This window comes from Mirounga leonina, unplaced genomic scaffold (assembly GCF_011800145.1).
Source record: "Mirounga leonina isolate KUSES-001 unplaced genomic scaffold, KU_Mleo_1.0 Mir_115, whole genome shotgun sequence".
Classification (NCBI taxonomy): Eukaryota; Metazoa; Chordata; class Mammalia; order Carnivora; family Phocidae; genus Mirounga; species Mirounga leonina.
In genome coordinates this window covers 29,914,083-29,938,118 of record NW_023270268.1, presented here as the reverse complement: position 1 = coordinate 29,938,118, position 24,036 = coordinate 29,914,083, and the positions used below count along the sequence as shown (strand labels likewise).

The following is a 24,036-nucleotide window of genomic DNA, read 5'->3' as shown; positions in this document are numbered from 1 at the left end:
ACTCAGTCTGACAGCTTCATATAGAGGAAACCTTAAATAACGGTTGTTTTTAATGACGGCCCTGAGTCAAGAAAAGGTTAAATGTAACTTAGTGCTGTCCTTTTAAGAATGTGGAAAACTATGATTTTTTTTTTCTTAAAGATTTGTGTCAAATACAGTCATACAGTTGAGAAGCTATGTTTCTTGGAAACTGAACTCAATGTGGAACACTGTTTCCTGGTCACCCAATAAATTAGATAGAGTTACAAATCAAAATCGTTCAACTTTACTTAGAGCTTTCAGAACAGAAGAAGCTGCTTCATGTGTCTGTCTCCTATATTTTGTTCCATCTCTGTAAACTCTGGACAAGAGTAGTATCAACTAGCAGAGAATTGTCTAGAAGAAGACAGCGAAGAGAGGCAGATGAGGACAGATTGTGCTGGAACGGAGTCTGAGTAGAAAGGTTTTGATAGTAGAATGCAAAGAGATCCTTCATTTTATAAATGAAGCAACTGTGGCCAACTGATTCACATAAATAGTCTATTATGTTGTCTGGATTACAGAATAAATCTGTTAAATAGAATTCGATCCCAGTATAATAGGGAATTTTCACCTTCTTGTTCTTTTGTCGCTCTGATCCTGGGTGAGTTACTGTGTACTTGTGTCATCATGGGTAGATTGCAGATAATAATAGTGATCTGCCTTCATAGAGTTGTGAGGATTAAATGAGTTAATAATCTGGAGCACTTCCAGCAGTCAGATATTGATATTACTTGTGTATTACTTGATATTACTCTGTGTATACTATGTGCTCAAACAGTTGCCTCTCCTAGTCATCTGTAAAGCATGAGTAGAGTTCATATGTTTCATTGAATTCTTACAAAGTCTTGAATACAACTCTTTCTAACCCATAATCAAGTTAACTTCTGAAGTATAAATCAAAAATCAATCAATAAAGCCATGCTTTACATAAATTTATGCCTTCTTTCCTCAAAGTCAGGCATCGTACCGCTGTATCTGAGAAGAGGGTTCAGCTTCCACCTGCTGCTTCATCTCTGTTTCCCTAGCATGTGTGTTTTCCTTCCAAGCTTCTGTGTTGTTGGGCTGCTGACCTTATTTCCACTCAAAAAATTTTCTTCTGCTTTTAGTCTATAGGAGCCCCTTTTTGACTCCATGTCCTTGATTACCCATATTCAATGCTTGGAAATTGCAAAAGTAGTTGAGACTTAAGAAATATACCAACAGTAGTATATGGCCTCTATTTACATTCTGTTTTTATATTTTAATTGTAAAAAACCAAGTGCAGACAAACAGGAGAGTTTGCATAGGAATTTAGTATTGAAATAGCAAAGAATTTTTGTTAATTATATTAGATCTGATAATAGCATTAGGGCTGTATAAAAAAATTACCATGTATTTTAGAGATGCATACTGAATGGATAGGGGTAGAGTAACAGGATGTCTGGAACTTTATTTTTTTTTTTAAGATTTTATCTTAAAAGAGAGAGAGACAGTGAGAGAAGGAACACAAGCAGGGGGAGTAGGAGAGGGAGAAGCAGGCTTCCTGCCGAGCAGAGAGCCTGATACGGGGCTCGATCCCAGGACCTTGAGATCATGACTTGAGCCGAAGGCAGACACCCAACAACCGAGCCACCCAGGTGCCCTGGAACTTACTTTAAAATAGTTAAGCCCAAAAGGGGTAGACTGAAATAAGGATGGCAAAATTTTGATAATTTAAGAATCAGTATATAGGATTTCATTTTACTATTTTTCTTTCTATTTTAAATTTTCATTAAAAATATTATGAGGGGATGCCTGGGTGGCTCAGTTGGTTGGGCACCTGCCTTCGGCTTAGATCATGATCCCAGAGGCCTGGGGTCGAGTCCTGCATCGGGCTCCCTGCTCAGCGGGGAGTCTGCTTCTCCCTCTGCTGCCCCTGCTGCTTGTGCTCTCTGTCTCTATCTCTGACAAATAAATAAAATATTTAATAAAAATAAAATAAAAATGTTATAGGGGTTAAGTGGCTGACTTCGGCTCAGGTCATGATCCCAGGGTCCTGCGATCAAGCCCTGCATTGGGCTCCCTGCTCTGCGGGGAGCCTGCTTCTCCCTCTCCCTCTGCCTGCCGCTCCCCCTGCTTATGCTCGCTGTCAAATAATCTTTAAAAAAATATATTTTTTATTTTATTATGTTAGTAAAAAAATATATTATTTTTAAAAAATATATGTATGTGAAGTAAAATAAGTGTCAGTCAAGGTTTTTCAGTTTATTTGGTGCATTTTATTTATAAATAATTTCTATGCAGAGTTGACATGTTTTTCCTAGGAAGAAATTAAGAATTCCAATCACGTATCAGTTTTTCTCTACTTTAGGTGGATTAGTAATAGAGAAACAGTGCTTTGATCCCAATTGTACACACATTGTTGTGGGACATCCACTTCGAAACGAGAAGTATTTAGCCTCAGTGGCAGCTGGGAAATGGGTGCTTCATCGCTCCTACCTGGAAGCATGCCGGACTGCTGGACACTTCGTGCTGGTGTGTATTCAAATTAATATGAGGAATCATTTTTCGTTAAAAGTAATTGTTCTAATAATTGATTCTAGTTTTTACACTAATCATTCATATAATTGAAATAACCAAATACGACCAGTGATTATACCAATTTTACAAGGTCCACATTAACAGAGCAAAAAAATTTAGAGATCACAGACCCAGATTCTCAGTTATATGAGTTTTATTTAATTTTAATCTGGGCTTTTCTTTTTTCCCTCTTTGGAATAACATTAGAAAATTTCAGGAATACCTCATTGTAAGCTTTTTATCCTTACTGCCAGCCCATTAAATATTAAATTGTTTGGGGACGCATGGGTGGCTCAGTCAGTTAAGCATCTGCCTTTGGTTCAGGTCATGATCCCTGGGTACTGGGATCAAGTCCCGCATTGGCTCCTTGTTCGGTGGGGAGCCTGCTTCTCCCTCAGCCCCTCCCCGCTGCTCATGCTCGCACTCAGCTCGGTCTCCCTCTGACAAATAAAATCTTTTAAAAAAAGAACATTTTTTTTTAAATATTAAATTGTCTGAAATATTTTGGTCCCTAACCATCACAGTAATATCTATCATGTAGTTTTTGAAGTTTTCGATCTTGATTGAAAGGGATCTGATTTCTATGGACAGGTAATCAAGGTGTTAACACATACCTCCACTGAGAACATGTCCTTCTGTGAAGTTCATCTTAAAATGGATGAAGCCCAATAATCTATATATTACCAATTACTAAGGTGTAGTTATCTGTATTTCTTAGGAATGTATACAGTATTTTTCTGATTTCTAATTGAAAGCCAGATATACTTGACCCTCCTATGAAGCCAAATTAATGTACATTTCCTTCCTCTATGCTCATAAACTGATGCTTATTTAGTGCTCTGTATTTATAACAATTGAATGTATAGCTTTTAACTCTTACGTGATCGTGGACTCCTTGAGGACATATTGTAGGACCAGATCCAAAGTTTGTTGTACTAATTGTCTAGGAAGAAGACTATGAATGGGGAAGTAGTTCCATACTCGATGTTTTGACTGGAATCAATGTTCAGCAACGAAGACTAGCACTTGCAGCAATGAGATGGAGGAAAAAACTCCAGCAAAGACAAGAATCGGGCATCGTTGAGGTATTAACATATATATGGTGATATGAACAGCATTCAGTGTCATGACTATTACAGATTTTAATTTTAAGAGAATGTGCTTATTAACAAAATAATAATTCTTGTCTTTTATGCTTTGTTGATATACTTAGTTCGGGCATTCTAAATTGAGCTTAATATTAATTCCTAATTCTTTTAATTATGATTGCGAGGAAGATTATAATGTTGATGGCTCTTTTAAAAATATATGTGTAAATGGGGTGCCTGGGTGGCTCAGGCGGTTAGGCATCCAATTCTTGATTTTAACTCAGGTCATGATCTTAGGGTGATGAGATCAAGCCCCGCCATCAAACTCCTCGCTCAGCCGGGAGTTTGCTGGAGATTCTCTCCCTCTTCCTCTGCCTCTCCCCTCACTGTGCATGTGCACACTAGCGCACATGCTCTCTCTCAAATACGTAAATCTTTTTTTATTTTATTATTTTTTAAAGATTTTATTTTTTTATTTGACAGAGAGAGACACAGCCAGAGAGGGAACACAGCAGGGGGAGTGGGAGGGAGAAGCAGGCTTCCAGCGGAGCAGGGAGCCCAATGCGGGGCTCGATCCCAGGGCGCTGGGATCATGACCTGAGCCAAAGGCAGATGCCTAACAACTGAGCCACCCAGGCACCCCCATAAATCTTTTTTTTTTTTAAAGTAAAAAGGCATAAAAATAATTTAAATATATGTGTAAAATGTGACCCATACTGTATTTCTTCCAAAAACTCTTCAGCATCTACCTTCAGGGGTTCTTAATGTGGGATCCACAGACTCTTCCAAAGGAGTTGTAGATCACATTCAGGAAGGCTGTTTATACACTTCGGATGGGGCAGGGAATACATCCTTATTTTTACTAACCTCCAATTGAAAACATTTCCTTTTACTGTAGAAGTCTAGGTAAAAATCACAACACTATTAATAGTACTTGTGATTTTACCCCAACAGAAATAAGATATCTTTGCTTTGCATTATAATTCCAAGTATCCTGAGATACTGCTTATGTTCACTTTTTTTAATTGAAATATTGTTGATGCACGGTGTTACATTAGTTTCAAGTGTGTAACAGATTGACAGCTATTCATTATGCTCACCACAAGTGTAGCTACCATCTGTCTTTATACTTTAAAATTATAATAATCTATCCAGCCACCACTAGGTCTTTTATTTAATTCATTAATACAGAAGCACATCTATTATGTCACAAATTTGTAAATATTTTATTTTTAATAAAATGGGTTTTTTGGTAATCCTTTACACTTTATGTTAAAACCAGTATTTTAAAACATTATTAATATGGCACAAATTACATTTCAATAAAGCTGTTTCTTTAAAAGAATTATTTAGAGAACAGATCCATAGGTTTCACTGGACTGTCAAAGGGGTCCATGGCTCACATAAAGGTTAGAAACCCAAGTTTTAAATAATCTTGTGCAATGTATTCTGAGTTCTCTACTGTGTCCAAGCCCTTGTTAGCCTTAATTCCCTTCTTTTAGAGTAATTCCACTGGCTCTTGTTGTTATTCCCTAGTGAAATATTTTATATTTCTGATTCGCAAACATTTTCAAGAGAAATATAATGGGGGCTTCATCTAATTTGAGAAGTTGTGCATTAAGTTCTACCCTGGATTAATTATAAGAAAAAATATAAGAAAAGGCTAAACAAAAGTCAAGTTGCTTTGTTTTCATATTAATCATTAAACATTTTCCTTCATTCTTCAAGTATTTGTTGATGACCTACTATGTGCCAAACACCATGGCTATGTGTTTTCAGAGTATTCTGACCAGAGACAATTACCACTGTGGCAGATGGTAAAGGTTATAAGATTATTTGTTGACATAAAACTGAATTTACAGATAAAATAATGTATTATTTGCATTTATTTCCCAAATAATTTCAACACTGATTATTTTTTCATTTGTAGGGGGCATTTAGTGGGTGGAAAGTTATCTTATATGTTGACCAATCCCGAGAAGCAGGATTCAAACGCCTTCTTCAGTCAGGAGGAGCAAAGGTTTGTTTGTATTCAGTCAATTTACAGAATTTTTTACACAGATTATTTTCCAAACAAGATTGCTGTGATCAGTTCTTAATTTTCGGTACTTTGTGAAATGACAATCCTTAAGTACAGATTTTACAGTTGAACTACTTTGGGACACTGATAGCTTCTTATTTCTTTAGGTACTACCTGGTCATTCTGTACCTTTGTTTAAAGAAGCCACACATCTCTTTTCTGACTTCAATAAACTGAAACCAGATGACTCAGGAGTTAATATAGCAGAAGCTGCCGCCCAAAATGTGTACTGCTTGAAAACAGAGTACATTGCTGATTATCTGATGCAGGTTTGTAAGATTTTGTCCTTGATCTCCTCATTACCAGAGATAGGCTTATATATATAGGGATGTGACCACACAGCAAAACCCTTGGCTTGTTTATTAATAGAATGTTTGGCTCCAGTTGTTCACTTTCATTTCATTCAGTTTCATTCTACTTTTTATAATATTGAGTACCATGTAAACATTTAGCTTGGAGTTAAATGAAGCAGGTATAAAAATCTAGGTACCTCTAAAAGCTTTAAAAGTGCCCTTTATAATGTTGGAATATTGCTGTTCACAAATAGCCTAAGTTTTGATTTGAATGGGCAAAGAAAAATCTTTCTGATGCCAGAACACCTAAAATGCCATCAGGAATCAGCAAGATATGACACATGATAATAAATGTCTTACTACAAAGGATTTCAAACATAATGGTATAGAAATAAGGGGAAGCCAAAACTCAGCCTGCTGTGTAATTTTTACTATTTGTGTTTGGGAGTTGCTCAGGATATATAGAAAGAATGGCTAAAACATAAACAATAAAACCTTTGTCATAAAGCAGTGGGATGTACTGATTGGAATTGGTAAGCCAATACTAACTCCTAGAAACACCTAAATCACTTTTTTTAAAAGCTCAAGTTTTTTTGTTCCCTGCTTTTCTCAGGGTTGTATTGTGTGTCAGACACTAGATTTCTGGAGGAATGCAGTGGGGGGGGAGTGGGCTGCTCTGTATTTCTACATCTGAGCTCATTATTTCCTACCTAGCTCTCAGAAGTAGGTAAAACAGAATACTTCTGTGGGGGCAAAGGAGTAGACTAGGGAAGGGAGAGTAATGACTTCATGTTCAAGTTCATGGTCAAGATAAGCCAAGCACAAGTAAGGCTCTTGAGATAGGCCCACCCCAGTGTTCTGACCTCAGGTTAAATGCTGGGGGGAAGGGGGTGGCGGTGGGCATTAATTAAAAAGCTGGGTGTAGTGGCTGCAGGGATCTTGGTGGTGACAGCCTTCAACATGTCCTTAGCCATACTGCTCCAATCTGGATGGTCACCCTCTACTTCTACAAACTGGTGTCATCCCAGGATCTCCATTCACCATCCTTTCTCTTCTCTGTTGGATCTCCTGTTTCTGTATCCCATGTCATCCTGATTTGCTCTCATTTGGTTGAAGATCATCTTATAGTAACTTCTTGAGAAAGCACATGGGAGATAAACTGAGATTTTCTTTGTGTGAAAATTCTTTTTTTTCTGTGATTGCATTCTTTTATCATTTGGATGGGCATCAAATTCTAGGTTGGAACCTATTTTCTCTTTAGACTTTTGATTGCTTATCTCCTTGCTTCTAGTATTGCTGTTGAGTAGTTAAAGCCATTTTGATTCATAATCTGTTATATGTAACTAATCTAGTAGGAAGCTCTTTTTGTCCCTAGTTTTCTGAAATTTCAAAATGATAGGCTATCATGAGGGCCTCTTTTTATTATATTGCACATGGTAGGCCTCTTCTGGTTTGGTAACTTGTGTCTTTCAGTTCTGGGAAATCTTGAATTATTTCAATGATGATTTTTTTCCCTCCACTTTCTGTTCTCTCTAGTACTTCTGCTACTTGTATATTGGATTTTCTTATTTCACCACTATTTTTATAATCTTCACTTTTTGAGAGGTTCCCTCAGTTCAGTCTTCTCCTTTTATCAGCTCTTCATTTTGCTATCATGTTTTTAATAATCAAGACCTTTTTAAAAGTTTTTTGAATTTACTTTTAATTTTTTAATATCTTTTTTGCTTCATAGATGTAATACCTTCTACTGGATCTCAGAGGATTTATTGATTTTTTTTTTTTTTTAACTTATTTCAGTATATTCTCTATCCACTAAACTGCATTTTCCTCTTTGTTTGGGTCTTTGTCTAAGCTGATTGGAAGTACTGAGCACACAGTTGGGTCTTGGCAGTTTCGATCCGGATGCAATAGTCTTGGTGGTCTAGTTGTTGGGGACTGTCTTCTGGGTTCATACTTGCATATACTTCTTGAATTGTTTCAGTTTATCCAAAGAGGAGTCTTCCAGTCTGCCTGAAGGAGGAATCTGGCCACCTTTTTTTTTTTTTGAGATACAATGACATATGACATTAATTTCAGATGTTCAGCATTACAGTATATATTCATGACTATATAGGCAAAATTATCACCATACATAATGACAGATTTTCTCTCTTATGATAAGAACTCCCAAGATTGTGTCTCTTACTGACTTTCAAATATACCATACAATATTAACAACTATAGTCACCATGTTGTATATTACATCCTCAGGGCTTATTTTATAACTGTAAGTTTGTACCTCTTGTTCACCCTTACCCATTTCCCCCAGCCCTCACACCCTGCATCTAGCAACCCCCAGTCAGTTCTTTGTATCTATCCCATTTGGGGTTTTTGTTTTGTTTTTTGTTTTATTTTGTTTTATTTTTTTAAGATTTTATTTATTTATTTGACAGAGAGCGCACGAGCAGGGGGAGTGCAAAAGGGAGAAGCAGGCTCTTTACTGAGCAGGGAGCCCGATGCAGCACTCAATCCCAGGATCCTGGGATCATGACCTGAGCCGAAAGCAGATGCTTAACTGACTGAGCCACCCAGGCACCCCTGTTTTTTATATTAGGTTCCACTTGTAAGTGAAATCATCTAGTATTTGTCTTTCTTTTTCTGACTTATTTCACTTTGCATCATGCCATCAAGGTCCATCCATGTTGCTGCAGTTGGCAGGGTTTCCTTGGCGGAAATATTTTTTTATGGCTGATTAATCCATTGTGTGTGTGTGTGTGTGTGTGTGTGTGAATTTTCTTTATCCATCTGTCAGTGGACACTCAGGTTTTCATATCTTAGCTATTGTAAATAATGCTACAGTGAGCATAGGAGAGCAGATATCTTTTTGAATTAATGTTTTTATTTCTTTTGGATAAATACATAGAGGTTGGAACTGTTGAATCATAAGGTAGTTCCTTTTTTTTTTTTTAAGATTGTATTTAACATAGTGTTATTAGTTTCAGGTGTGCAATACAATGATTCAACAGTTGCTCAGTCCTCATCAAACTAAGTGTACTCTTAAGGTAGTTACATTTTTAATTTTTTGAGGAAAAAAATAATGGCTGCATCAGTTTACATTCCCACTAAAAGTACATAAGAGTTCTCGGGGCACCTGGGTGGCTCAGTCGGTTAAGCAGCTGCCTTCGGCTCAGGTCATGATCCCAGGGTCCTGGGATCGAGTCCCGCATTGGTCTCCCTGCTCTGCGGGGAGCCTGCTTCTCCCTCTCCTGCTTCTCTGCCTACTTGTGTTCTCTATCTCTCTGTCAAATAAATAAATAAAATCCTTAAAAAAAAAAAAGTACACAAGAGTTCTCGTTTCTCCATATCCTCATCAACACTTGTCTTTTTGATAACAGCTATTCTAACATGTGTTAGGCAATATCTTGTTATGATTTTGATTAGCATTTCTTTGATGATTAGTGACGTTGAGCGCCTTTTCATATACCTGTTGACTATCTGTGTCTTTGGGAAAATGTCTATTCAGATCTCTGCCCATTTTTTAATCAGATGGTTTGGGATATTAACCCCTATCAGATAGATGATTTGCAAATATTTTCTCCCTTTCTTAGGTTGCCTTTCCTTTTGCTGATGGTGTCCTTTGCTATGCATGAGCTTTTCAGTTTGATGTCTCCCCACATGTTAATTTTTGCTTGTGTTGCTTTTCATTTTGGTGTGAAATCCAAAAAATTTTTACCAAGACCAATGTCAGGGAGCTTGTGATGTATGTTTTCTTTTAGTTTTATAGTTTCATGTCTTTCGTCCAAATCTTTAATCCATTTTGAGTTTATTTTTGTGTATGCTATAAGATAGTGGTCCTGTTTCAGTCTTTTGCGTGTAGCTCTCTAGTTTTTCTAACACCATTTATTGAAGAAACTGTCCTTTTCCTATTGTATGTTCTTGGCTCCTTTGTAATTGATCATGTATGCCTGGGTTTTTTTTTTTTTTAAGATTTTTATTTATTTATTGAGAGAGAGAGAATGATAGAGAGCATGAGAGGGTGGAGGGTCAGAGGGAGAAGCAGACTCCCCGCTGAGCAGGGAGCCCGATGCGGGACTCGATCCTGGGACTCCAGGATCATGACCTGAGCCTAAGGCAGTTGCTTAACCAACTGAGCCACCCAGGCGCCCCTGCCTGGGTTTATTTCTGGGTTTTCTGTTCTGTTCTCTTGATCTATGTGTCTGTTTATGTGGCATTACCATACTGTTTGGTTACCATAGTTTTGTAATACAGTTTAAAATCAGGGAGCATGATGCCTCCAGCTTTGTTCTTTCTCAAGATTGCTTTGGCTAGGGGCGCCTGGGTGGCTCAGTCGTTAAGCGTCTGCCTTCGGCTCAGGTCATGATCCCAGGGTCCTGCTCCGCGGGAAGCCTGCTTCTCCCTTTCCCACTCCCTCTCTCACTGTGTCTCTCTGTCAAAAAATAAACTCTTAAAAAAGAAAAAGATTGCTTTGGCTATTTGGAATCTTTGTGAGTCCATACAAATTTTAGGATTGTTAGTTCTATTTCTAGAAAAAATGCCATTGGAATTTTGATAGGGATTGCATTGAATCTGTAGATTGCTTTGGGTAGTGTGGACATTTTAATAGTGTTAATTTTTCCAGTCCATGAGCATGGAATATCTTTCCATTTATTTGTGTCATCTTCTGTTTCATCAGTGTTGTCTAGTTTTCTTTTTTTTAAGATTTTATTTATTTGACAGAGAGAGAAATAGCAAGAGCAGGAACACAAGCAGGGGGAGTAGGAGAGGGAGAAGCACGCTTCCCACTGAGCAGGGAGCCCAGTGCGAGGCTCGATCCCAGGACCCCCAGATCATGACCTGAGCCGAAGGTAGACGCTTAAGACTGAGCCACCCAGGCGCCCCAGTGTTGTCTAGTTTTCAATGTACAAGTCTTTTGTCTCCTTGATTAAATTTGTCCCTAGGTATTTTATTCTTGATGCAATTGTAAGTGGAATTTTCCTTTATATTTGAAATGGCTTTCTTTTAAAAAGGGTCTCGTTGGGTCTTGCTTTTTTATTTAGAATGTTTAGTCCATCGTGTAATTATTGATATGATTGGATTTGGGGGGGGTTTTTTTTGCAGCTTTCAATTTGTCTTTGTTCCTGTGTTCTTTCTTTCTTGCCTTTTTTTTTTGTTGGAGGCAGGGTGTGTTTTGCTCTATGGATTATAATATACTTAACTTTTTATAGTCTAGCTAGAATGATATTGTGCCACTTCACATAGAATGTAGAAATCTTAGTCATATAGGTTCCTTTACTTCCCCTATCCTTTAAAGGGGTCAATAAACTGTAGCCCACAGGCCAAACCCTGTCCACTGCCTGTGTTATAAAGTTTTTTTTTTTTTAAAGATTTTATTTATTCATTTGAGAGAGAATGAGATAGAGAGAGCACAAGAGGGGGGAGCGGGAGAGTGAGAAGCAGACTCCCTGCCGAGCAGGGAGCCCGATGCGGGACTCGATCCCGGGACTCCAGGATCATGACCTGAGCCGAAAGCAGTCGCTTAACCAACTGAGCCACCCAGGCGCCCCCTGTGTTATAAAGTTTTACTGGAACACAGCTCCATTCACTCATTTACAGGTTCTCTCTTCTGCTTTTGCAGTGCAACACTGGGCTGAGTAATTGCAAGAGAGACCGTCTATCCCACACAGCCTGAAATATTTAATGTCTGGTCCTTCAACGTAAAGCAGGGGCCAGCAAACTTTCTGTAGACTTGTCATATATTTTCCATCGTCTCTTACAGCTCTGCCGTAAAGCAAAACTTGCTTAAACAATCCTATGTATTTTGAGGAAATTAAAAGGAAAAATATAGTCTTATATTTATCCTATCTGGTATCAGTTTTCCTTCAGCCCAAAACTTTGATTTGTAGTACAAGTTTGATGGGACCAATTCTAGTTTTCTTCTATTTGAGAGTGTCTATTTTACCATTATGCTTGAAGGATCTTTTTGTAGGGCATAGGATTTGGGGTTGATAGTGTTTTTTCTTTTACTAAAGAGTCCACTTTCTGCTGGCCTCCATTATTTCTGAGAAGTCAGTGGTAATTTGAATTCAGTATACAGTGCAGTGTCTCATTTTTTATTCTGACTGTTTCATCTTTGATTTTCACCATTTATGATATTTACAGGTGTAGTTTCTTTGTATTAATCCTGCTTTTTCTGCAGAGCTTCTTCAATCTGTAAATTTCTTTCACCACACTTGAGAAATTTTGACAGTTACTTCTCCATTCTTTCCTGTCTATATGGGAATTTAATCACTCGTACCTTTTGATATTGTCCCACAGGTCCCTCCCTCAGGTCCCTCAGGCCATATTTACTTTGGTTGCAGTCTTTTTTCTGTGTTTTCTGATGGACTAATTCCTATTTATTACTTCACTGATTTTTTTTCCTGTTATTTTCATTCTAAAGGCTCTTCCATGAGGTTTTTTTATGTAGATATTAGATTTTTTTATATCTAGAATCTCTGGTTCTTTTTTATAGTTGCTATTTTTCTACTTTTTCATTTCACTCATTTCAAGGATAAGAGCTGCTTTAGTATCATTGTCTACTATTTCCAACATCTGGGTCATGAGCAAGACTGCTTTTATTTTGAGGTAATCCGTAGGTTTACATGCAATTGTAAGAAATAATACAGTTTCCCCCAGTGGATAACATCTTGCAACAATATAGTACAATATTACAGCCAGGATATTGACCTGATGCAATCCAAGCTTATTCCGATTTCCCCACTTGTACTTCATGTGTCTGCCACCACAGTCAAGATACAGAACAATCTATCACTACAGCAATCATTCATTTTGCCTTTTTTTAACTACACCCACCTCCTCCCCTTCATTCTCTTCTCCCAGTGGTCTCTTACAGCTGTCAACCACTAATCTGTTGTCAGTTTCTTTAAATCTTAAATGGAATCAATATAGTGTGTAATCTTTTCGGATTGGCTTTGTTTTTTAGCAAAATTCTCGTCAGAATCATTCAGGTGTTGCTTGTATTAGTAATTTTATTACAGTTGAGATCTACTACAGCTTAACCATTAGCCTATTGAAGGACATCTGGGTTGTTTCTACTTTGGGGCTAATATGAATAAAGCTGCTATGAACATTTTTTTGCACATATTTTATGTGAAAAGATTTTATTGCATTGGGATAAATTCCTAAGAGTGTGTTTCCAGAGTGGTCATATTTTTCATTCCTACCACTGTTACAAATGATCCAGTTTTTCTGTATCCTCATTGGCATTTGTCACTTTATTTTAGCCATTTCAGTTGGTATGTGGTAATCTCTCATTGTGGTTTTAATTTGCAGTTCCATAATGGCTAGTCGAGAGTGAATGCCTTTGGTGTGCTTCATAAAGGTCATATGAGGTGTGAGGTTTTCATAGAAGGTGTGAAGTTTAGGTCACTGAGAATGTCCAATTGCTCCACCATAAAAGAACTATCCTCCACTTAGTTGCTTTTGCACCTTTGTCAAAATTCAGTTTGGCATATGTTGGGGGTCTAATGATCTAGGTCTTTCCCTCTGCAATAGCATCTTTCTTCTTATCTCTGATATTAGGTAGTGATTCCTCTTTTCTTTTTCAAGATCATTTCAGCTTTTCTAGGGCCTGTACCTTTTAAGTTTTTAAATAAGCTTACTTATATGCCTATGAGAACATCTTGCTACAATTTTGATAGGAATCACATTAAACCTACAGATCAATTTAAGTGAATTGACATCTTCACTATGTTCAGTCTTTCAGTCCATGAATACGGCGTATTTATTTAAGTCGTCTTTCATGAACATTTTGTAATTTTCAGTACATACAAGTTTTAGATCTTTATTGGGTTTTTGGATTCTGATTGAGAATGGGTCATGTTCTTCAGATGTGGAGTAATTTTGAATGCGTCTAAGTTGTAAAAACTAGATTCTGTTACGTTCCTTAGGGGAATGCCATTCTATTTGCTTAACAGGCACCCTTTGTAGAGAGTGCAGGATCAAAGCTTTAGCCATACTTGAGCCTCCTCTGCACATCCATGGTGAGAGGGCAAAGATTTGGGCCGATTTCATAACCGAGTTTGAGGCTTCCCCACCTCACTTTCCAGTGGCTGTGGTTTCACGCCATTAACACTGCATGTTTTCTGTTGCGACTTAGCCCGCATGATACAGACTTCTCCTTACAACAAAAACAAAAAAAATGAAGAGAAATTCACTCCCTACCCAGTGTCAACCCCTCTGGTATTTGCCTGATCTCATTTCCTCTCCAGTGTCTTGGGGTAGTTGCTTTTAATATATTTGGGTCAGAAGTTGTCATCCAGAGAAGAGTTGAACCAAAAGGCACTTACTCAGTATTTTATGGTGATTCATTTTCATGTTTTCCAGTCTGCCATCTTGCTAGAAAATTAAGTTTTATCACACTTTTAATAAGGAGGGAAAGGTCATTTTGGGTTGGAATATGGTTGTGAGGAAGAGAACTGCAAGGGTTTTAGAGGCAATGTATGAATTTTGGCTTTGACACTGGCTAGTTATATAATGTTAACTTTTTTTAATCTTATTTGTAAAATAAGGACTAAAAAACACCTATCTCACATGTTTAAAGATTAAAAAAATTTAAAAATTGACACTGACTTCTTAACCATACCTTACAAATGAAACCATTATCAAGATCTGAGCTGGCCCCAGTCCTCCTGAGCTATAAATTTATTTTTCTGATAAAAGGTGAGATTTTTGTCACACAGGTTCTGTTCCCTAAATGTGATAAGTGCTAAGTAGCGTACCTTAAAAGACAAATTTTAAGTTTTTTTCTGGTTAAAAAGCACAGTCAAGGAAAGATGAACAATGTTTTTTTTCCCTTTTATAGGAATCCCCTCCTCGAGTAGAAAATTACTGTCTACCAGAAGCGATTTCATTTCTTCCGAATAATAAGGAACCTGGGCCTGGATTATCACAGAAGAGGAAAGTTCCTACAGAGAAAAATAAAATCAAACGACCTAGAGTAAACTAATCATGTTTACTCTTTAGTCACCAAACATTAGTATTTTAATTATAAAGCCTGAATGTTACTGTCTTGGATTTGCATAGTAATTTAAAGACAAGTGTCTGTAGAAGAATTCAGCTGCAGAGTATAATGATGACCTTGCTTGTAGTTAGTTTTTAACATCTGAAATTTTAATCACTGAAATATTAACTGTTTTACCTGAAACAACAACAGAAATCCTCAGCTAGCTTGTCATAAAACCACATTGAAGTGTGTAGGGGGCTGTTTATTTATTTTCTTAGAAATATCTGAGGCTGTAGCTTAGTGGAAGTTTTAGTAAGGTGATGGATTTTGCCTTAAAATGCCAGCTTTAATTCATAACAATAAGGAAGTTGTCAATTGGGATTTTTTCATGTTTTCCCTGATTCTTCTCACCCCTTTCCCTCTTTTTAACAGGAGCCTGAGTACAAGGTTTAATGAGGAACTGAGGCTTTAAACTTAAATATGTGTGAGTGTATATATGTATATGCATGTCTGTACAGATCTCCATGATGTTTGCCAAGTTTGGGTGCCAAAACTTGGAAAATAAAACAAAGAATAAAAGGGACTCATATTAGTTCAGATAAGTTTTTAAATGCAAAGCATTCTGGTGTCCATTCTCTTGTTGAAGCAATAAATGATTTGTAAAATTTAGCTTAAAAAAGAAATTGCTGGGGCGCTGGAGTTGTGCGGGTGGTTGAACATCCGACTCTTGGTTTCAGCTCAGGTGGCTCAGGTCATGGGATCAAGTCCCAAGTCGGGCTCAGCTCGGAGTCTGCCTGGATTCCCTGTCCCTCTCCCTCAGCCCCCTCCCTCCCTCAAATAACTCTTTTAAAAAACTCAAAAATTAATTGCTAGTTATATTTCTGATGTTTGTTACTTACTTCGTTAGGCTATTATATTACTGGGTTAAAAACCCTTTTACTGAAACTACAAAATTGCATTAGCCTGTATTAATCTAAACCTAAACACCAAATACTATATGTGTTACCACAATCCTCTAAATGTAAAGCTACCTCATTTTGCTGAAAGGAAGAACCAGAATCAGAACTATGATTTTGATGTAAATGGTCCCATTTCATAATGACTCTTGAAAGGCAAACTCAAATGGTGAAGGGTGGAAGTTCTTAAACTAGACACAAAACCCCTCAAGTTTTTATCAGATCTTCCTCTGAATGGAGGGTAATAGTGGGGGTTATCCTGGCCCTTCAGTTTTTGGCTTTGAACTAAATTCACAGCTCAGGACAAAAATTCCTACACAGCCAAATAGATAGCATTGTCGTGTAACCATGCCCCTCCCCAAACAGAAACCCCCGACCTGGTTTTACAGGAGCCATTTTGTGAGTAGAGTCTTTCCACTCTTTTCACTGGCAGCTTGTGGCAAGTTTCCCCAAATTTCATCCCTTAGATTCTTTGCAATAGTCACTACTGTTCAAAACAACTTCATGAGCGCTCTGTTAAAGTAAATGTTAGATCCTCTTTGTCTCTAGCCCAGATAAAATTACATAATGTACCATTTTCTTTTCTGCCAAGATTATGAACTGTTTTTCCAGTCAGTTCTTAAACATATAGTTTGTAATTTTAAGACTCCAGATTTCACCTGCTCCTCCTGATTCTCCAGAATCTGTCAGCCATTTCCGCTTTGGATTCCACTCTCAGACTCTAGATGTCCTAATGCCAGCGAGGCCTTACACGCAAGTAGTTTTAAGAACAGGAAGTTCTCTCATTTAGGAAGGAACAAAAGCTTTCCTTGATGATTCTTAGTTTCTCCTCAGAAATGCTCTAGTATTTTAATGTGACACTTAAGTTAGAATCATATATTCCGTGGATTTTCTTGTGCATCAGTCTGATGGCCAGCATTTGTCAATGCAACAAATACTCCTTAGCATAGAAGTAGTACACAGGATTCAGGAGCAAACCACCCTTAGAAAGCATGCTTCCTCACAGAGATTAAAGAGGCAGGATCTGTATTACAGACCGAATTGTGTTGCACACACATACAAATTAAGAGGTTGAAGCCTAATCCCCAAAGTGGCAACCTGGAGATAGGGCTTTTAAGGAGGTAATTAGGTTAAGCAAGATCATATGGCCAGGGGCCCTAATTCTGGCAGCTTAAGCAGGGCTAATAAATATTACAGTGCAAAGATTCTTTTTTTAAATCTTTTTTTTTTTTTTAAGATTTTATTTATTTGAGAGAGAGAGTGAGAGAGAGAAAGAGCACAAGAGGGGGGAGCGGGAGAGGGAGAAGCAGACTCCCTGCCGAGCAGGGAGCCCGATGCGGGACTTGATCCCGGGACTCCAGGATCATGACCTGAGCCGAAGGCAGTCGCTTAACCAACTGAGCCACCCAGGCTCCCTACAGTGCAAAGATTCTTAACCTGGGGGCCCTCGTGGCTGGAACTGGCATAGGCACAGTCTGGTATATGTGCATTTTTAGGGCAGAGCTCAGTTTTACAACTCAGATCTGTGACTTCCCACCCCAAAAAGACAAACCACTGTCATAATCCAAACCTACTATTTCACAGGTACACATTTCACCCAGCGGTGCTTTAATACACATTGCTTTGTATCAGGAGTTAGCAAACTTCTCTGTAGAAGTCCAGGTAATAAACATTTTAAGTTTTGTGGGCTGGGTCTTTGTGGCATTCTATCCCAACCATTCTTAGGTTGAAACCATACAAAAATAGGCAATGGGCCATAGTGTGCTGATTCCCATTCTAGTCCTAAAAAGACTCTTTAATCTAGATCTACCAACAAAGCAAGCCACCCAGCTCCATTTTTCCACACCTCAGCATAAATCTCACCTCTGGTGCAGCAACCCACGATCTGGAGGGAACTCATGACCCCGAGCTTCTCCCTAAAGGGTGAAGGGTTTAAACCCTCCATCTGGCACCCCAACTTTTAAGACCTGCCCCTCAGAGATGAGCCCCCAAAACAACTAGCTTTGAAAGCCAAAGGGGCTTGCTTCCACGAGACCCCCATGGTTACAGCAATCCGAGTAACCGCTTCTTAAAGGGCTGGCGTGGATTCATCCACTCCAGGGCCCGGAGCAGATGAAGCTGACTGAAAAGTGACCATTTGTGAGAGAGGCCTAGTTGCTTATCTTAAAGCTTCAGCCTGAGGGGCAGGCATCCAATTTAAAACCCGAAGGACCTACTTAAATACTCGGAAGTCTGAGGCCTGGCAGGCGCCATCTTGCCATCTTGTGCTCTCCCTCTGCCGCACTCCCAGCCCCCACTCTCTCCCAGAAGGGAGCTCGTGCACACATCTGGTGCCCTGCTTTATGTCTGGTGCCCCAGTTTTTGCAGCAGCTGCCACCCAGGGGACACCCCTTGGCCACCTGGCACAAGTGGCTTACATCTGGGGATCCCATGGGACTGTGGCAAAAGCAGAAACGGTTCTTAACTGGCTATTGCCCCCAGGACGTAGCGCGGAGCCAACCAACTGGAACTCAGGCACAACCGCAGGCTTCGTGTGAAGGGGGCCTGCTTGCTTATCTTAAAGCTTCAGCCTGAAGGACAGGCTTCTAATCTAACACATCTAGAGACCTGTGGGCACTGTTCCTGCCCCCCTCCAGGTTACCGGCATCTCCCAGGAAGGAGCTTATGCACATATCTGGTGTGCGTGGCTTCTGTCCAGAGGACATCCCTGGTCACCTGGCTCCGCTGGCCAGCAGGGCTTACATTCACAGGTCCCATATTGTAACAAATGCAGAAAGAGTTCTTCACCAGCTACCTCCTGGGGCACAGCATGGGGACAGCAAACAAACACACCCCCAGCCTTTCTGCGAGAGGTCTATTAGCTTAGCTCTATAGCTGTGGCCTGAGGGGCTGGCTTCTAATCAAACATGCATCGAAGGTAAGCGCCAACGACAGTCCTCACCAGAGACCCCGAGAGGGCAGTACTATCTTCACACTCTCCCTCTGCCTGGCTCCAAGTCACCAGTATCTCCTAAAAAGGAGCTCGTGCACACATCTGGTGCCCCGTTTTTGTAACTACTCCCTGGGAGACACCGCTTGACCACCTGGGTCTGGTGGCCAGCAGGGCTTACAGTCACAGGTCCCATAGGGCTTTAACAATAACCCCAGAAACAGTTCTTAGCTACCGCCCTCAGGGCACAGCACAGACAGAAGCCTGAAACACACCCCCCGGTCGTACTGTGAGAGGCCAATTAGCTTCTTTATAGCTGTGGCCTGGGGGGCTGGCTTCCAATTAAACACACATCTGGAGGCCAACTACCATCTTTTGCAGGAAGGGGGTCCAGTGGGCACCATATTTTCATTCTCCCTCTGTCCCACCCCAGGTCACTGGTGTCTTTGAGAAAGGAATGTGTGTATACATCTGGTGCTCCAGCATTTACGGCTGCCACTCAGAACATACGTCCCATGATAGCCTGACTGGGGTGGCTGGTGGGGCTGCTGTTCACAGGTTCAATGGGACAGTAGCGGGGAAAAAAAAAAAAAAAAAAAAGCTTTTAACTGGCTATCATCCCAGGACTCAGTGCAGAGGGAGCAGACAGAAATGCCCATTTCCCAGTATTCCCCTGAAAACGGTATATTTGCATACTTTAAAAGCTACTGTATGAGCGTCTGGCTTCCAATCAGCCTGAATTTAGGTGCTGACCAAGATCCTCCCCTTTGGGACACTGATAGGTCTTGGCACACTTCAACTACTAGGAGTCACTGATAATAAAGTAGGCCACTTGGACAATCACAAAGGTTCAAGAGACACCCAAGAGCTAGGGCAGGGTTCAACAATAAGGATCATCTCCTACACAAGACCACTCCTTCAAAACTGAAAGAGGTGGCTGTGTTATCTAATGCATAGAAACTAACACAGAGAACAAAGGAAAATGAAGAAAAAGAAGAATACATTCCCAAAGAAAGAACAAGATAAAACCTCAGAATAAGACCATAATGAAGGGCGCCTGGGTGGCTCAGATGGTTAAGCGTCTGCCTTTGGTTCAGGTCATGATCTCAGGGTCCTGGGATCAAGTCCCGCATCGGGCTCCCTGCTCCATGGGGAGCCTGCTTCTCCCTCTGCCTCTCTCTCTCTGTCTCTCATGAATAAATAAATAAAATCTTAAAAAAAAAAAAAAAGACCATAATGAAATGGAGATAAGGGATTTACCTTGTAAAGAGTTCAAAATAATGGTCATAAAGATGCCCACCAAGCTCAAAATAATGAATGAACAAAGTTAAAATTTCAACAAAGAGAAAATATAACAAAGTACCAAACAGAAGTCACAGACCTGAAGAATACAATAACTAAAAAGGTACAAGAGAGGGGCACCTGGGTGGCTCAGTCAGTTAAGAGTCAACTCTTGATTTTGCTTGGGTCATGATCTCAGGATTGTGGGATTGAGCCCCGTGTCTGGCTCTACACTGGGTGTGGAGCCTGCTTAGGATTCTCTCTTTCCCTCTCCCTCTGCTCCTCTCCAACCCTCTCCCTTTCTTAAAAAAAAAAAAAAGAAAAAGAAGAAAGAAAGAAAGAAAATGAAAAAAATAGTACAATAGAAGGCTTCAACAGGAGGTTAGATGAAGCAAAAGAAAGGATCAGTAGGCTCAAAGACAGGACAGTGGAACTCATTGAATCAGAGTAGCAAAAAGAAAAAAGATTTTTAAAAAAGTGAATATAGCTTAAGGGACTTAGAGGAATCAATAAGAAAATCAATATATGCCTTACAGAGCTCTCAGAAGGAGATAAGAGACGGGGGTGGGGGGTGCCTAGAAAACATATATGAAGAAATAATGGCTGAAAACTTCTCTGACCTGGGGGAGGAAACAGACATCTAGACAGAAGCCCAGAGTTCCAAATAGGAGGAGCCCAAAGAGACCCACACGAAGCCACATTATAAGTGTCAAAAGTTAGAGACTACAAGGGGGGATCTTGAAAAGATGGCAGAGTAAGAGGATCCTGAGCTCACTTCCTCCCATAGACACATCAAGGCTACAGCTAAATATAGTGCAACTCTGAAAATGACATGAAGACTGGCAGAACAGCTCTTCCACAGCTGAAGACATACAGAGAAAGCCAGATCAAGAAGGTAGGAGGGCAGAGATGTGGTTAGGAACCAAAACTCCCAGTATGGTGACCCACAGGTGGGGAACCACAAACAGGAGGATTATCACAGGTACAAAGATCCTCCCTGAGGAATGAGGGGATCAAGCTCCACATCCAGCACACCCTGCCCTGGGCATCTGCACTGGGAAGAAAAGCCCCCATAATCTCTGGCTTTGAAAATCAGCAGGGCTAAATTCTGGGAGACTTAGAAGGATATAGGAAACTGAGACTCCACTCTTAAAGGGCAAACACACGATATCACCCACTCCAAGACCCATCACAGAGGCAGCAGTTTTAAAAGCACCTGGGTTATATGTGAAGGAGATGGATTGACCGTAAGGCGTGTGCCAAAGGGGCAGGGATCTATAAGAACTTTCTCCAGAGATGGAAGTGCACGTACACACCATTTTTCTTGCCCTCCTTCAACCTAACTTCTCCAGTGCTGATGGGAGCCAGTCCTAACACTCTACATCTACCTAGCTAGTGCCACTCACCCCACCCCAACATTTCCCGCCAGACCAATCCCACTCACCCTGGCAAAGTGCCCCTCCAAAGGAGCTCCTGCCCAGCCACGGCCAACTGACAGCTCTGGGTGAGACCAGCATCCTTCTGGAGTGACTACTACCCTAATACACATGTGAGACAGCCCTTGCCAGGACCAGCAGGGAGGGGGAGGCAGCCCTGCCCACAAACATATCAGCAAGAACTGGGGCAAGGACTCTTAGGGAGCTGCACAGGAGACTAACCTCACCCAACAGCACACACAAGCAGCTACCACAAGGCCTCTCAGCAGGCTGTTCTGGAAGCCAGCCCTACCCACCAGCATGTCCACAGCAGTTGCAGCCAAGTCACAACAGGAGGACACACACAGTCCACACATGGGCAACCCTGGAGCACCTGGTTCTAGTGACAAGGAGGACTGAGTTACCTGAGGTACCACAGGCTGCCTTCTACATAAGGCCACTACCTTCAAGACCAGGAATGTAGCTGACCTACCTAATACACAGAAACAAACACACAGTGACAAAGTGAGGAGACAGGAATAGGTTCCAAATGAAAAAATAAGACAAAACCTCAAAAGAGAACAAAACAAAACCAGATAACCAATCTACCTGATAAAGATTTCAAAGTAATGGTCATAAAGATGCTCATCAGACTTGAGAGAAGAGTGGATGAACTCAGTGAGAACTTCAACAAAGAAACAAAAAGTATAAAAAGAACCAATCAGAGCTGAAGAATACAATAAGTAAAGTGAAAAATACACTAGAGGGAATCAACAATAGATTAAAGGATGCGGCACAGATTCATGATCTGGAAGACAGGGTAGTAGAAGGCAACCAAATTAAACAGCAAAAAGAAAAAAGAATTTAGAAAATGAGGATAGGTTAAAGGAACTCTGTGACAATGTAAAATATACTAATATTCCATTATAGGGGTCCCAGAAGGAGAAGAGAAAGGGGGCCAGAAAAGGTATTTGAAAAAATAAGAGCTACAAACTTCTTGAATCTGGAAAGGGAAACACAGATCCAGATTCAGGAGGCACAGAGATCCCCCCAACAAATTCAACCCAAGGAGGTTCACACCAAGACACAACAGTAATTAAAATGGCAACAACAACAAAAAAAAGAGGTGAAGGGAAAAGATGGCGGAGGAGTAGGGGACCCTGTTCCAACCAGTCCCCTGAATTGAGTTGGCTATCTACCAGACCACTCTGAACACCCATGAAATCAGCCTGAGATGTAAGAAGATATATCTGGATCTCTACAGACAGAATATCGCAGGCAATTGGTTTCAAGGTATGAAGCAGGGAGCCGTGATTCTGCAGGCACATATCTGAAGATAAACAGAATGGGGAGGGAGCCATGAGGATCCTACACCCCGGTGAGCAATAGCCTCTCATGCTGGGGACAGGGCACAGACTCACAGAACAGTAGCAGCAGGGAAAGGAGTTTAGAGCAGCCCCCCAGACTGAAACCTGGAGCGGCGGGGCCATGCATGCAAACTGGGGATGGCCAGCGGTTTTAGAAGCACAAAGGGCAGAGACGTGCCCCCGAACCCTGACCTGGAGGTGAGGACTGGGAGCACTGCGGAGGGGCACACAACCCAGAATGTTGCAGTTTATAGCAGCACAGACAGAAACAGAGATCCTGTGACCTGGAGAGCTCACTGAAGAATAGACTGCGAACTCTCTGCTCTGAGGCAGAGGGTTGGAAACGGTCTCTTCTGCTCTGACTCTTGGAAGAGACACAAAAAGCTGCCAGGGAAAGCCGCCAGAGAACAAAAGCCCCAAAAACTGATTCCCACTGAGCCCATCCCTCCCCACCAACAGGGGGCAGGGCAACTCTGCCCCAAAAGGGTTGCCTGAGTAACAGCGCGGCAGGACCCTCCCCCAGAAGACAAGCTGGGAGAACAAGAGGCCGACAACCCTAAGGTCCCTAGAAAACAAGTGCATCTTGCTTGGGTTGTGGTCAATAATTTGGACTCTATACATTCCCTCAAACACCCATCAACAGAATGACTAAGAGGAGGAACTCCCAAAATAGGGAAGACTCAGAGACTTTACCTTCTGCCACAGATTTACAAATGGATACAGATATAACCAAGCTGTCGGAAATGGACTTCAGGGTAACAGTTATGAAGACAATAGCTAGAATGGAGAAATCGATTAATGGCAACATAGAGTCTCTAAGAGCAGAAATGAAAGCTGAATTGGCAGAACTTAAAAATGCTACCAATGAGATCCGATCTAAATCTAGATACTCTAACAGCTAGGGTAAATGAGACAGAAGAACGAATTAGTGATCTAGAAGACCAATTGATAGAAAAGAAGGAAAAAGAGGAGGACTGGGAGAAAAAGCTCAAAATCCATGAAAACAGAATTAGAGAAATAAGTGACGCCATGAAATGTTCCAATGTCAGAATTATTGGGATCCCTGAGGGGGTGGGGAGAGAGAG

The 24,036-nt window shown here is 40.4% G+C and overlaps 1 protein-coding gene across 4 annotated transcripts in view; it reads left to right on the top strand.

The window, feature by feature from the left end:
- The window catches only part of TOPBP1 (DNA topoisomerase II binding protein 1), a 77,305-nt gene extending 61,685 nt beyond the window's left edge, over positions 1-15,620 (top strand). For all 4 annotated transcript variants that reach the window (XM_034994916.1, XM_034994918.1, XM_034994917.1 and 1 more), the window contains 5 exons: positions 2,351-2,514; positions 3,507-3,644; positions 5,578-5,667; positions 5,835-5,996; positions 14,863-15,620. In XM_034994916.1, coding sequence (XP_034850807.1) covers positions 2,351-2,514; positions 3,507-3,644; positions 5,578-5,667; positions 5,835-5,996; positions 14,863-15,006 — 698 coding nt within the window. In that variant the 3' untranslated portion in view covers positions 15,007-15,620. The remainder of the gene's footprint in view (positions 1-2,350; positions 2,515-3,506; positions 3,645-5,577; positions 5,668-5,834; positions 5,997-14,862) is intronic.
- Positions 15,621-24,036: the final 8,416 nt, after the last annotated feature.